Source organism: Quercus robur, chromosome 4 (genome assembly GCF_932294415.1).
Source record: "Quercus robur chromosome 4, dhQueRobu3.1, whole genome shotgun sequence".
NCBI classification, from domain to species: domain Eukaryota; kingdom Viridiplantae; phylum Streptophyta; class Magnoliopsida; order Fagales; family Fagaceae; genus Quercus; species Quercus robur.
In genome coordinates, this window is record NC_065537.1 from 74,137,540 (window position 1) to 74,151,497 (window position 13,958).

A 13,958-nucleotide genomic window follows, 5' to 3' on the forward strand; every position below is an offset into this window, starting at 1 on the left:
TATCTTGGGTTGTCACCAGTGGCGACTCCAGGAATATTTTTCAGGGTGTTCCTAGGTGGGCTTGCTCTGTTTCAATTTTTTTTTCTTTATATTCTCTATTACAATTTTTTCTTTTTTAGATTTTAGTTCAATTTTTTTTTAAGCTTTTTCTTTTTGCTTGAAAGCAATGTTATGAATACTGTTTTGGACACTGTTTCGATTTGTTTAGTGGAACGGAATATTTCTGTACTGATCTATTTCGACGTACCATTTCAAGGTATTTCAGGGTTTCTAAAAAAAAATTAAAAATAATATATATTTATATTTATATTTTCTTATACAACATAAAATTATTGATCCAAATAAGTAAACCTCAAATAAAACAAATCGTTTAGTTTTTCTTTTTTGACACTCAGATTATTTAGTTATTACATAACAATTACTGTTTTATAATATTAAAACATAAATATGTAATTAAATAATAAAAAACAACAACCAAAAATAGTACAATAAGAAGAAGAAGAAAAGGAAGAAGAAGAAGTAGGGGCGACCTTTGCGATGGTTGGATTTGTTCTTTAGGCATTCGATGCAGGTAATGACATGTTGTGTTGACGAGTTTTTCCATTTAGGGATTTTTCTTTTTTTCTTCTAAAAACTGGTACCGGCCGAAATGTAACAAATAATCCACCAAAATTTAATTTTGAGAAATGATATGTCCATGGCATTTTTACAACATTTTTACAATAAATCCTAAGTGGTAGGTTGTTACTGGTTATTATTATTGTCATAAAAAAGTAATCTTAGTGCTAGGTTCAAATTTGAACTAATAACAACTAATCAACTGTGATTTGTTATGAAAATATTGTAAAAATGTTGTGAACATAGCATCTCTCTTTAATTTTATTGGCATAAAAAAATTTTGAGGGTGTTCTTAATTTTTTTGAGGGTGTTCCTATTTTTTTTATAAGGGTAGATAAATAAAAAATATTTAATTATTACATATAATTTTTTTTTTTTCTTCAGGTCAGGGTGGTCCTGGGACCACCCTGACCTCTATGTGGCGCCGCCACTGGTTGTCACTAATACAACACATGTAAAGAATATAACCCAAAGTGATTAACATATTTTTATATTTTGTATGCGCATAAATTATAATTATTATTGGAATATAAATTCCACTCAAATTTTTATTCATATAATTATAGTATAAAATCTAAAAGTTCTTATTACAAGAGTTTCCACAAAAATTTATAAATACAAATCTAAAAAAGATAATATGAAATGAGACCTTTTTCATTATTTTTGGTGAAAGGGAAAGGGGTCTTAGAGTTTCAAATTTCAATGGAGAACTAAACACCATAACTAATTATTCAATTCTACGTTTAAATTATAATTTATATTGGAAAGAAATGAATTTTATTTATATAAGTTAAACAAGTTTAGTTGTGTCAAAACAGGTCAATCTGTCTTGATAGAGATAATGAATCAAATCATTTGAGGTTATTCACATTATATTGGACAATGAAAATTAACTATAAAAATTCACATTATCTTTGGAGAACGTATGGTTGGTGTTATCCAATGTTGATAAGATTATTGAAACTCAACAAACTCATTTCCTTTTTCCCCAAAGGATTATTTATTTTGATTGATTTTTTTATGAATAGCTAGCCATATCCAATTCCTTTTGCTTATTACTTAAAAATACAATAATAAAAAAATCAATTAGTCCTAAAGTTCTTCAATCTTCTTCTTTTTCATGAACAACCTTATCAAACAACCACTACACATCTTTGGTGTAATAGTCACTCTACATGTATAAGTGCTTATATAATTTCTATCTTATATATAAAAAGGAATATACATATACACTTAGATTAGGCTAGAGTATAATTTCTATTTTATATATAAAAATAAAATTAAAAAAAAAAAACCTTATCAAACAACTTCCATTCGATTTCTTGATTTTTACTTATGGGAAGTAAACTTCATAGTTCATTCCAAAGAAAAACACTTCATACCACTTAGATATTTTTGGGAACTAAACTCCCTTCCAACTAGTCAAATTTGTCATTTTCTTTTCTTATTTTCTTTTTCAGAAACAAGTAAGCAACTTCCACTATATTTATTTATTTATTTTTAGGAAATTAAGTTCATTTGACTAGCTCAAAAACTTGACCCCGCGTTGAATTTTCTTCACATAAAGTTACAAATATTACTAGAAAAGATGCCCCAATTATTGTAACCCCAATGGAAATAATGGTTTGAGTACCAAGTACAAACCATTCTACGTTATGATCCTTTCAACCAAAAAAAGAAAAAGAAAAAAAAGAATTGTTGATGTTGAACTTTCTACTTTTCCTTTATATTATCGGGTAATTACAGAAAAAGACACCCCGCTCCAATGCTAACTCAAGGACTAACCATTCTAAGATCAAAGCTGGATGAGTTTATTTCCATTATTGCTTCTTTAGTTTATTTGTTAAGCACAGTTTTTTAAAATGAATAACTCTAATTTTATACAATAAACCGACGAAAATAAACTCAATTAACTAGATAAATTTTCCTATCTCACTCACTTTTCTAGTAGTTGGTAGGTAGGAACCACACAGACTGATAGGCAGCACAGCTACACAAAGAGCCATATATGTGTGTGTATATATATATATATATATGTCAAATTCTTTCTCAATTATTGCACTGGGATCCATCACAACGCGCAATTATTCATTCTCTCTCTTGTGTCTATCTATTTGTTTATAAAAACAAATAAAAATATTTTTTTATTTCTTAAAATAAGACAAATATAAAACTTTAAAAAAGTGTGAGCTGCCATGTTACACAAATTATTTTATAATTTTTCTTTTTTTATAAACAACTAATATGGTAGATGGTTAATGTAAGTAAAATTGTTATATTAATGGTTGAGAATCAACCATTTATAATGATGTTGCAAAAGTGTTTGTGCACTTGACATTATTCATTATATATCTATCACTTTGCAAACCATTCTCCTCTGGTTATCTGCCTAAATTGCAATTGTTTCCCTTTGGCCTTTTTATTTCCTTCTTCTAGCAACAAGAGACCATGGCTGTCTTCCTGGGACAGGCACTTGCCACTTCAATCATTCAGGTGACAATTGATAGACTGGCTTCTCCTGAAGTCATAGACTACTTCAAGGGAAGGAAACACAGTGATGACTTGCTACAAAAGTTGAAGGTTATGCTGATATCTGCTAAATCAGTGCTCATTGATGCAGAGGAGAAGCAATTTACAAACCCAGCTGTGAAAAATTGGCTGGATGAGCTTAAAGATGCTGTTTATGTTGCAGATGACCTTCTGGATGAGATTGCCACTGAAGCCTTACGATCCAAGTCAGAAGCTGAATTTCAAAGTTGCACTAGTAAGGTATGGCGCTTCGTCTCTACTTCATTTGACAAAAAGATAAAGTCAAAGCTAGAAAATGTTCTAGATATATTACAAATGGTCATAGAACAAAAGAATGTCCATAATCTGAAAGAGGTTGTCGGTGGAGTACCACTACCACCACGACAATTAACAACTTCTTGTCCTGAAGAATGTGGTGTGTATGGTAGAGATATTGATAAGGAGGAGATATTTAAGAAGTTGCAATTAGATAATGCAGATGGTGATGAGATATGTGTTGTTCCTATAGTGGGCATGGGTGGGGTTGGTAAAACAACCCTTGCTCGGCTTGTATATAATGACAACCAAGTAAAGGAGAATTTTGATCTCAAAGCATGGGTTTGTGTTTCAGACACATTTGATAGTTTTAGAATAGCAAAAACTATTTTTGAAGAGCTCACTTTGTCTAACTGTGACATTCATAGCTTGAATTTGTTACAAATTAGAATAAGAGAGAGCTTAAAGGGAAAGAAGTTTCTCCTTGTTTTAGATGATGTTTGGAATGAGAATTATAGTACTTGGGATGAGTTACTTAGAGTGTTTAGATGTGGGGCACAAGAGATCAAAATCATTATTACAACACGAAGTGAAAATGTTGCGTCAATTGTGCACCCTATTTCAATTCATCGTATAATGCAATTGTCTGATGAAGAATGTTGGTTGTTATTTGCCAAGCATGCATTTAAAAATGGAGAATCGAGTGAAAATTCAGATATAAAACTAATTGGTAAAGAAATTGTTCATAAGTGTAAAGGGTTGCCTTTAGCTGCAAAAGCACTTGGGGGTATGTTGCAGTCTAAGCAAGACCTAAGAGAGTGGAATCATATTTTGGAGAGTGATATATGGGATCTACCAGAAGATAAATGTGATATCCTTCCAGCCCTAAGATTGAGCTACCACTACCTCCCATCACATTTGAAACAATGCTTTACTTATTGCTCAATCTTTCCAAAGGATTATGAATTTTCAAAGGAGGAGTTAGTCTTGTTGTGGATGGCAGAAGATTTATTGTTGAAACCCAAGGGAAATGGAAGCATGGAAGAAATAGGTGAGCAATACTTTAATGAGCTACTATCGAGGTCATTTTTTCAACGATCAAATAATGATGAACTATGTTTTATAATGCATGACCTTTTTAATGACTTGGCAAAATTTATATCTGGAGAATTTTCTTTTAGGTTGGAGATTGATAATTCAAGTGAAATTACAAAAAAAATGCGTCATTTGTCATATTTTCTAATTGAATTTGATGTCCCTAAGAAATTTGAGGTGTTTTATGAAGCCAAGAATTTGCGAACCTACTTGGGACTAGAATTGCCATCTACATCAGAGTTTCAATATGATAATATATCAACAATGGAGGTAAACAATTTGTTGTGCACATTTAAGTGTTTACGAGCATTATCATTGTCTCTCTATGAATTATTAGCTGTGTTACCTGATTCTGTTGGAAATTTGAAACATCTTCGCTATTTGAATCTTAATGGCACCGATATCAAAGGCTTGCCTGATTGTGTGTGTGGTTTGTATAATTTGCAAACTTTGTTATTGAGGAATTGTTATTGCCTCGAAGAGTTGCCAACCAACTTGGGAAGACTGGTAAACTTACGTCACCTAGATATAAGAGGGACCCGTTTGAAAGGGATGCCAAGACACATGGGTAAATTGAGAAGTCTCCAAAATTTAAGTGCTTTTTATGTGGGAAAAGGAGAACATAGTTGGAGTAACATTAAAGAGTTGGGAGAGTTTCCACATCTTTCTAGATCATTGTGTATATCAAATTTGGAAAACGTTTGTCAAACAAGAGATGCAGAGGAGGTTAATTTGAAGGATAAGAAGGGCTTGTCAGAGTTGGAGTTGGAATGGGGAGGAGGTCGTGAGAACTATGATTCAGAACATGAAAGAGATGTGCTTGAGCAGTTGTGTCCTCATACGAACTTGAAATCTCTCTCTATCATATCTTATTATGGTGCAGAATATCCAAGTTGGTTAGGAGCATGTTCATTCTCTAATATGGTGTCCCTAAAGCTTGACGATTGTAAATACTGTTCCTCCTTGCCTCCACTTGGGCTGCTACCTGCCCTTAAGGAGCTCTCAATTGAAGGTTTGAACGGAGTATCATGTGTGGATAGTAAGTTCTACGGAGATGGTTCTTGTGCAACTAACAAGCCATTTAAATCCCTTGAAAAATTAAAATTTAGAAGGATGCTAGAGTGGAAGGAATGGTTTATATTTGAAGGTGAAGATGAAGGCGGAGTTTTCCCAACCCTCCGAGAGCTTCACATTATCAAATGTCCCAAGCTTACGGGAAATCTGCCCAGTTTACTTCCTTCTTTAAGTGTAATTAAAATTAGAGATTGTCCCCAGCTTGTTGCTTCACTTCCTAGTCCTTCGGCTCTCCATGAATTGGCCTTGACGAATTGTGATAAGGTGGTATTGAAGGAATTATCTCCTAAGCTACAAAGTCTTGGAATTGGAGGATGCCACGTGACTCTCCTTGAGGGTGGTCTACCCACTACTTTAAAAACACTTCAAATCAATGGAGTACTTCAGTTGCCTGGGAGTCATTACTATCCATCAATTGAGAGCTTGAAGGTAAATAAAGGTCCCGGTTCACTTTGGTCTTTACCATTAGAGTTTTTCCCAAAACTCAAATCTATCGAAATTTGGCATTCTGATAATCTTGAATCTCTTTCGGCATCAGATAAATCTCTCTTGGATCTAACTTCTCTCACTCTCCATGAGTGCCCTAATTTTGTATCCTTTCCCAGCGGGGGATTGTGCGCCTCAAATTTGACACAGATTTTTATTTGGCGCTGTTATAAGTTAAAGTCACTTGCTGAAGGTATGCACACCCTCCTCCCATCTCTTCTATATTTGCAGTTGGAAGAATGTTCAGAATTGGAATCATTTTCTGAAGGGGGTTTGCCCTCCAATTTACAAATACTTCAAATCGCATTGTGCGACAAACTCTTTCTCAGACGCATGGAGTGGGGTTTACAGAGTCTTCACTCTCTCAGAGAAATTAGAATTTGGTATGACGGCAGAGAAGTGGGTTCCTTTCCGGAGGAGGCGTTGTTGCCCCCTTCTCTTATCCGCCTCAACATTTTATTCAAACATCTGACATCACTCAATGGTAGGGGGTTTCAACACCTTACCTTGCTTAAACAGTTGATTTGCGACTGCGAAAACCTCCAGCGCTTACCAGAAGAGGGCTTTCCCGCCTCCCTTTCTATTCTAGATATTCAGGACTGCCCTTTGCTAAAAAAGCGGTATCGGAGAAAGAATGGAAAAGAATGGCGCAAAATTTCTCATATCCCCATCGTAAGGATTGAGTCATCATATAAGCTATGAGTCCAGAAGAACTACTGGCCAGGTATTTGTTTCTGCACTAATTTGTACTTTTCTCTGTACTGGCCAGTGTTGCAGTTCTCTTTGTTATTTTCGTATTCCAAAAAAATCATTTTTTAAATGAGAATGACTAGCTAGCCTCTATCAAAATTAAACTTGTATTTGATTTGGGCAACATAAATTTAAACCTCATGCTCATACAACATATTTCTTAAATTTATTCATATTGTGTTTAATACGTTTTTTATGTTTATAAAGGTATCACATGGCCCAATCATCATGATTCCACAGTCTTCTTTTTTATTTTTATTTTTTTGAATTATAGATAAACTTCAAAATATTTAGAATGAGGCTCAGAATTCTTTTAATTTGTTTAATAAATATCAAAGTAAACCTTTGTAGTAATATAAATATTTTTGGTACACTTGTGAAAGAGATGCTGATAAATATTTTGGGTCTTGCTACAATTAAATTCTTATGAACTAAGAGATTCTCATTCAGTTGCCTTTTCTATTGCAGTGTCATTTTCAGTTGTTTCGGCTTTTTTGAGAGATGATGAGAACAAATTAATGAGAAATGGGGGTAATGGGAGCTCAATTGGGAATGGGAATGGAAATGGTGGTGTGATGGGGAGAGGGAAAGTGAGGGCTGAATCGGTTATTGAAGCAGCAACACTTGCTGCTAATGGACAGCCATTTGAGGTTGTTTACTATCCTCGTGCCAGCACGCCGGAGTTTTGTGTGAAGGCTGCGATGGTTAAAGCAGCATTTCAGATCCGGTGGTGTTGGGGAATGAGGTTCAAGATGGCTTTTGAAACCGAGGATTCATCACGGATAAGTTGGTTCATGGGAATTATTTCTTCTGTTCAGGTTGCTGATCCCATTCGCTGGCCTGATTCACCTTGGAGGCTTCTACAGGTACTAGAAAAATAAAATTAGCTTAATTTGTGTTTACCTGATTTCAAATTTCTGAACTAGATACACAAATTAGATGGTTTGCTGATATGCTCTGGACCATTGGTTACCCAAGAACAATCAATTTGCCTATTTTCTCATTCAGTTTGCTGATAGGCAATATGGCATGCTATTTAATCTCAGGTAAGACACTGGGGCAGTTCAAAGCTAGTGCTGCTTCAATACCTGCTAATAGCAGTTGAAACTCACTGCTCATGTCTGGACAGGGACTTGCTTAGACTCTCTCTTTTTGAGTTTTGGGAAGTTTTGGTGAACGGGAAGATGTGAAGTCCTCTCCAAAGGACAGGTTGCTGCTTTGGGTTCTTTGTTTTCTTTCAAACTTAAGACAGCTCAAAAGGCTCAGCACATGACCACTCTTGTAGAGACAATGGTGGCAGAGGCAGAGGGAGAGAACTGATCTAAGTCTGGGAAGGTGCTTTTACATGACAAATCAAGTCCGATCAGCACACTCATGTCATTACCAGCAATTATTAATATGCTTTTTAAAGATAGAGATGCTCTGTGGTTCTTAGGTTTGTTTAATTGATTTGTGTTTGTTGGTAATAAACTTTGGACCTGTAATCATAAATGATTTTTAAGTCTTTATCAATTCTTCTGCAGGTTTTCAGACACAAAATGTGCAAATGTTGAGGCCTCAGACAATAGTATACAAAACCAAGTAAACCTCCTGCAATCCAAAACTTCCAGATAGCGAAATTACATCCAATGAGCTGCAATGATATGTCCTGCTAGCATGTTCTGTTTACTTCATGTTTGGACTGTATATACAGAGGTGTAATGTTGTCAAATGAAGAATGATGCCTCATAGCTCCAATTTCAGCTCCTCGATTTGACTGAAAACAAATCTTTTATGAATTTATAGATATCAATTGTGACCACAAATTCATGATGCCTTTAGAACTTCCTCATTTTTCATGTGAGTTTACTCAAATGTCTTCTGAAATATTCCTAAATTTGCACTTTTGTTTGAGTACTTTTCCAATGGTACTAAATATTCTGCTTACTTGTAGTAATTTTGTTCCTTGTCTAAGGATTGTGTGCTGTTTTCATAACCAGATAATTTGGACCTGAAATCCTTCATGGTTTCACTGAACTAGCTCTTTTTCAATCTTCTACAAACTCTCTGAGAATGTAGCTGGAATCTGCTGAGAAGACATGGAAGTGTTATCGGTAAGTGTAAAAGCTGTGAGTAGATTGATTTCACTATCACGTTTGTTTGTTTGTGTGTTTTAGGGCCAATTATATATTTAGTGAATTAATTTGTTGTCTTTGTACTTGTATGTCCTTCAATGTTCATAAATGAAATGATGCCAAAGAAGTAAAAAGATTGGTGCAAGATTGCTCACATCCTTGCATACATATGGTATGGATGATGAAGTAATTACATGAGCTAAAATCACAATGTGACCCACGCCCCTGTTTTATAGTCAGGTAATGTGTTGTAGTGTTGTACTCGTACTCTACCCATTTTAGTTCGGTTACATTTATATTTATTTGTACGTTTATTTTTTGATAAATATAAATTTTCACTTAATAAAGGATTGGCTGAGGAATGGTGCAACAATTACTTTCTGCCTTGAGCTCAGGTACATGTTAATCGAAGAGATGGGCTGCCTCACTGAGGATTGATGAGTAGTCTCCTTTGTTGAAGGAACAGTGTTGTGATGAGAAGAGGGGAAAAGAATGCCTAAGAATGTTCACTCCCCCATCATATTAATCAATGGTGATCATATGAAACCGAAACTGTAGACAAAGTCCTCATCACTTGTTTTCTTCATTCACATGCAGCAACATAATATTACAGTTTGGTACGTACTTCTTGTTGTACATAAACCAGCAAATTGTCATATTGATTTGGTACAACTCAAAAGTGCTTCAAGAAGCAGTAAAAACATGTTTTTTGAGAGAGAATTTCTCTCTCCCAATAATCTGTTCATTTATAAAATAACAAGAAGATTATTGTGTATTAGAAAAAAAAATTCTATTTCCTTGGTTTTAATTATTTAATTATGCATTTATCCCTTTCATTTTTAGTCAGGCCAATATTTATTCTCAACTCATTTCTTGTCCTACATTTCTTATAGATTCACTAGAATGTTCCCTGGCGTTGAATTTTATTCTTTTTTTCTTGGTACACAAGTCAAGTAAACCTTAATTCCAATCAAAATTTCAAATATCACAATAGAACCCAAAAAAAAAAAAAAAAAAGTTTAGCTTTCATCTTCCCTATTCACTGGAGAAGCTATGGAATGATGTAACATGGGACAGCTAGATACTGATTAAATGATTTGATGCATTTATTGGTTTTTTATTTATTTGATATAATTTGTTAGTGAATGATAAAACCATGATTGTTATTTATTCTCTTTTTCTTTTGCAGAAATAACATTTTATTGATCAGTCCTAGGAAGAGGCATTAATGTGGTCCATTGCAGAATAAGCTTGTTCGTTATTTAGGGATGAAACAATGATTGTGGCAGACAAAGTGTAGACAAGTATTTAACTTGGCACCCGTACAGATTGACACCCTTAACAATATATAGTTTGGGTGGAACTTTTTAACTTGGCACCCTGGGAATTTCAAACGATTAATAGTATGTTCTAACTTTCATTTTTCCCTACTACTGCATTAAGCATTTGCTTGACCATAGATAATCCTTGGTTTTTTGGTGAATTTTATGGATTTATCAGCTCACTACCAGCAATTTCTATTCAAATTTTAAAATGTTCACAGGATATGCATGAGGAGGTAGGGATGGCTATATTTCTGGGAGCAAACTTCAGACGAATATTAAGCACATGGATACAAGTTATGCCTTGGAATGAAAGATAGTTCTGAATCCGCTTTGATTGTTATTATTTTCTTTACTTTTCTTTCTTAATTTATTTTCAAGTGGTGCTGCACTATTCTACATGTTTTTCAAACAACGATATGATGTAAATAGCCGAATGAGATTTCAGTTTGTGATTTTGAAAATTATTACCTTGTTTTTAAATTCCGGGGTGACTGCAACCAACCTACCCAACCTCCCTCCACACGGACTGCACCCAATACTTCTTGTAAGTATTTTAACCTTATCTTCCCATCAATATTTCTGCAAGTAGCTGCACCACCTCATTCTTCTTTCAATATTTCTACACAGAAGTTTCCTAAGCGTCTGTATTTGATGAAGCTGCAGGTTGGCCCTGAGGGCTTGTGTTTACTTTGTTTTCCAGACAAGACTCCCAATAGCAATGGCAAGAATGACCACAGGTGGTCCTCATTTTTAGCATTGAAATGTGATTAAAAGAACAAGTCCTTCAAGCCAATCAAGTATGAATCATGATCTTGAAATGTCTACAACTTGATTATTTTCTGTGTGAAATATCAAGGGACTTTTCTGCAATTATATTGTTGTTCCTATTGCACATAGGTGTTGATTTCCATTTATATTTTGTAGGACTTCTTGTTTGCTTAGTGAGAGAAGTGAGGTTAGGAAATTCAGGAGAAAAAGTATTGTTAAAGGAGTATTAACAGTGGCAGCACTCCAAAGCCAACCAGGTACTCCATCTATTCCTACATCATTGCACTTCCAAGTTTCATACATTTTATTTTTTTTTGGGGGGGGAGGGGGGGAAAGGGGGGTGTTATGATGGAAAGGATGGGAGTTGTTATGGACCAAAGGGGTTGTGCATTTATAATATCTTTGGTAGATCCTGATAAAAGTTCTCTCAACAACTTTGGGGCTTTTGACTATGATATTCGTAATTACCATAAGTCATTGCTAATTATCATTGATCACAATAATGTGAAAATTGAGAAACTTCTCAGAATTTTGCTCATGTAGGGCTTGTCGCCATGATCTGTTTAATATAGTTTGAGTTTTGCCACTGACATGGTGATTCAAAGGGGGAGTATTTGGAAGAATAAATTAGCTGATACTCTAATAGAGATATAAATCTATCTGGGAGCTACATGACCAAAATATACATATTTTGTCATTTTGTATTGAATATTTCACATATTTACTCGATTGTATTCTTATTATTTTCACCTATGGCCACTAACCTCGGTGTTTATTGTTGATATGTTGCAGAACTGTGGCCAGATTCTAATGCAAGACTCCTTAACAAATTGGGGCTTTGGACAATGATCTTATTGTTAGCTACTCCAACTCACTTCTTTCCTCTTTTTTTTTTTTGCCAACAATGAGAATCATGAACCCCATCTCTGTAACTTAAGGGAACTATAGCCAAAATAGCTTAAAATCTTAGCCTCTATATTGAAAAACAAATATATTATTTATTGATTCACAGCATACGAAACATTAATAGAAACTTCTATGAAAGAAATTGGCTCTGCTAGCTAAAAGTTACTAATGTCAGTCTCTTATTATCTTAAAACATCTAGATTTGATCTCAACAGGACTCATTATCGACGTGGTATGATCCGAATGCTCAATGTGAATACCATATGCAAGGAAGGGGACATTGGACTTATGATTGCTATTACCTTAAACATAAGATTCAGGACCTCATCAACCAAGACCTCCGAAGTCCATATGTTAGTCTCATCAGTCGTCTGGAAAGAGGGGTTGAAAAGTTGTTGCAAGACCACTTACACATTATCAGAGACAATGACACGATCGATATTGAGAGCTATGGCCAGCTAACCCTATCTCCAATAGCTCCTGACATTCACAAAACTGTAGGCTGGCGACATCAATTGAATGTTACACAATCGGCTATGGCCAACTAACCCTACACAATCGAATAGAGTATGCTTTGATTGTTGTCATGTATTTAACAATTGCTTCACATTTCTTTAATTCTTGGATTCTTCTTATTTGTGGATGCTTAGTCTGGTTTTGCAGACCCAGTACGTGCATGGAGTATATTGCTGTTGCACAACCAAGTTGTTTATCAAATACAGAATTTCATTTTACAGCCAGGTACATGCCAAAATGACAAGGATCAGCATCAGTTCTCTATTTTGTTGGTACTCGTTAAACATATTCCTGACCATCACCTATCATTTCAATTCTTTCTGTACAACACATTGTCAAGGCCAAGATCAAAATCCATTCTGAATGGATTTGGAACTAAATGGCATTTGCTCATATATTTTAAACCATTGAGCTGATTGTCATTGTTACAGAAATAGAGAAGAATAGTACATGTACATCCTTTGTTGGTGGAAACAATTACTAGCCATTTCTGGGATATTATGCTCCATTGGATCTAATCGTCTCTTGTTGATTACAATAATGTTTGAATTTAAAACTCCATCATCCAGAGTTTATTTATAACAAGCAAAAATTGATGCATTCCATTTACCATATAGGGAGGGGGAAATTGTATATTTCATATACCTAGTTTTAAATCCAGTTTATATCACCAGATGCAACAATTTGACTGTGATGGGCTTGCAAAGACTTCATTTGACATTTTGAAATTGGTGGTGGGCGTGAAGATGCGAAGTCATCTGTTGGGGACAGAGAGCTATTTTTGGTTTTTCGCTTCCACTCCAGATAGCTCCAAAGGCTCAGCACTCTTGATATCGCTGCTGCCCTCACTAGTAGAAGCTTCCCAATTCCCTTTTGTACATCAAGAACTTTATATTGTCCTATGCCGATGCCATGGTGCCTGAAATAGAGAAAGATGGAAAATCTGGCTACTAGAACAAAATTGCTCAAGTCTTGTTCCTTGAAGGATCAAAGTCAATCTTGAGGCCCTCCCATATCAGTACCAGACTAATAGGTTTTCCCCCCAACAAAAAGGTATTTTGCGGTTGTCAGCTTTGTTCAATTAATTTATGTTTCTTGGTATAAGATTCTGACTTCCAACCAATGATTATTTTTAAAATATTTGCAAACTCCTTCACAGGTTTCAGACAAAAATGTGGAACACATTTGCGGTTTCTAACAACAGTATACCAGGCAATTGCTCCACATGATCCAATTTACTCGCCTAGGTTGATATGGCTTCTTCCAAAAGTATCCCTTGATGCTATCATGTATTCAGCTTATTTCTAGTACTAATTAAGTTCCATATGGTATCTATATTGTGCTCATCTATGATGATTGGCAGTTGTCTTGTAAGTTAGCTTCATAGGCTTCTTTTAGTTTTTAATAAAGCATAGGAATGCCTAATGTTTCCTTCGAAATTAATACAAGTTCTAGATTTAAAAATACTATTGAAGTCACTGCTATAGAGAAGTGCCAATTTGCTTAGTGAATTGAATTTCAA

At 34.7% G+C, this 13,958-nt stretch overlaps 2 protein-coding genes across 33 annotated transcripts in view; both read left to right on the forward strand.

Annotated features, from left to right (window-relative positions):
* The window catches only part of LOC126723694 (putative disease resistance protein At3g14460), a 78,532-nt gene extending 64,574 nt beyond the window's left edge, over positions 1 to 13,958 (forward strand). For 7 of the 32 annotated variants that reach the window (XM_050427423.1, XM_050427425.1, XM_050427421.1 and 4 more), the window contains 16 exons: positions 6,110 to 6,781; positions 7,276 to 7,673; positions 7,854 to 8,242; positions 8,331 to 8,646; positions 8,787 to 8,900; positions 9,047 to 9,161; positions 9,270 to 9,538; positions 10,111 to 10,324; positions 10,465 to 10,790; positions 10,904 to 11,043; positions 11,171 to 11,271; positions 11,807 to 11,870; positions 12,121 to 12,487; positions 12,571 to 12,661; positions 13,111 to 13,489; positions 13,596 to 13,958. The gene's annotated coding sequence lies outside the window, so the exon portion shown is untranslated. Of the gene's footprint in view, positions 1 to 6,109; positions 6,782 to 7,275; positions 7,674 to 7,746; positions 8,243 to 8,330; positions 8,647 to 8,786; positions 8,901 to 9,046; positions 9,162 to 9,269; positions 9,539 to 10,110; positions 10,325 to 10,464; positions 10,791 to 10,903; positions 11,044 to 11,170; positions 11,272 to 11,806; positions 11,871 to 12,120; positions 12,488 to 12,570; positions 12,709 to 13,053; positions 13,490 to 13,595 lie in introns of all 32 variants that reach the window. The other 25 variants (XM_050427414.1, XM_050427416.1, XM_050427408.1 and 22 more) reach the window with 25 other exon arrangements.
* Positions 2,947 to 6,759, forward strand: LOC126722574 (putative disease resistance RPP13-like protein 1). The gene has a single exon (XM_050425722.1). The coding sequence runs from the start codon at positions 3,067 to 3,069 to the stop codon at positions 6,757 to 6,759; it is 3,693 nt and encodes a 1,230-aa protein (XP_050281679.1). The 5' UTR covers positions 2,947 to 3,066.

Coding starts and splice junctions, on each gene's coding strand:
- LOC126722574 (XM_050425722.1), top strand. CDS start 3,067: ATGGCTGTCTTCCTGGGACAGGCACTTGCCACTTCAATCATTCAGGTG.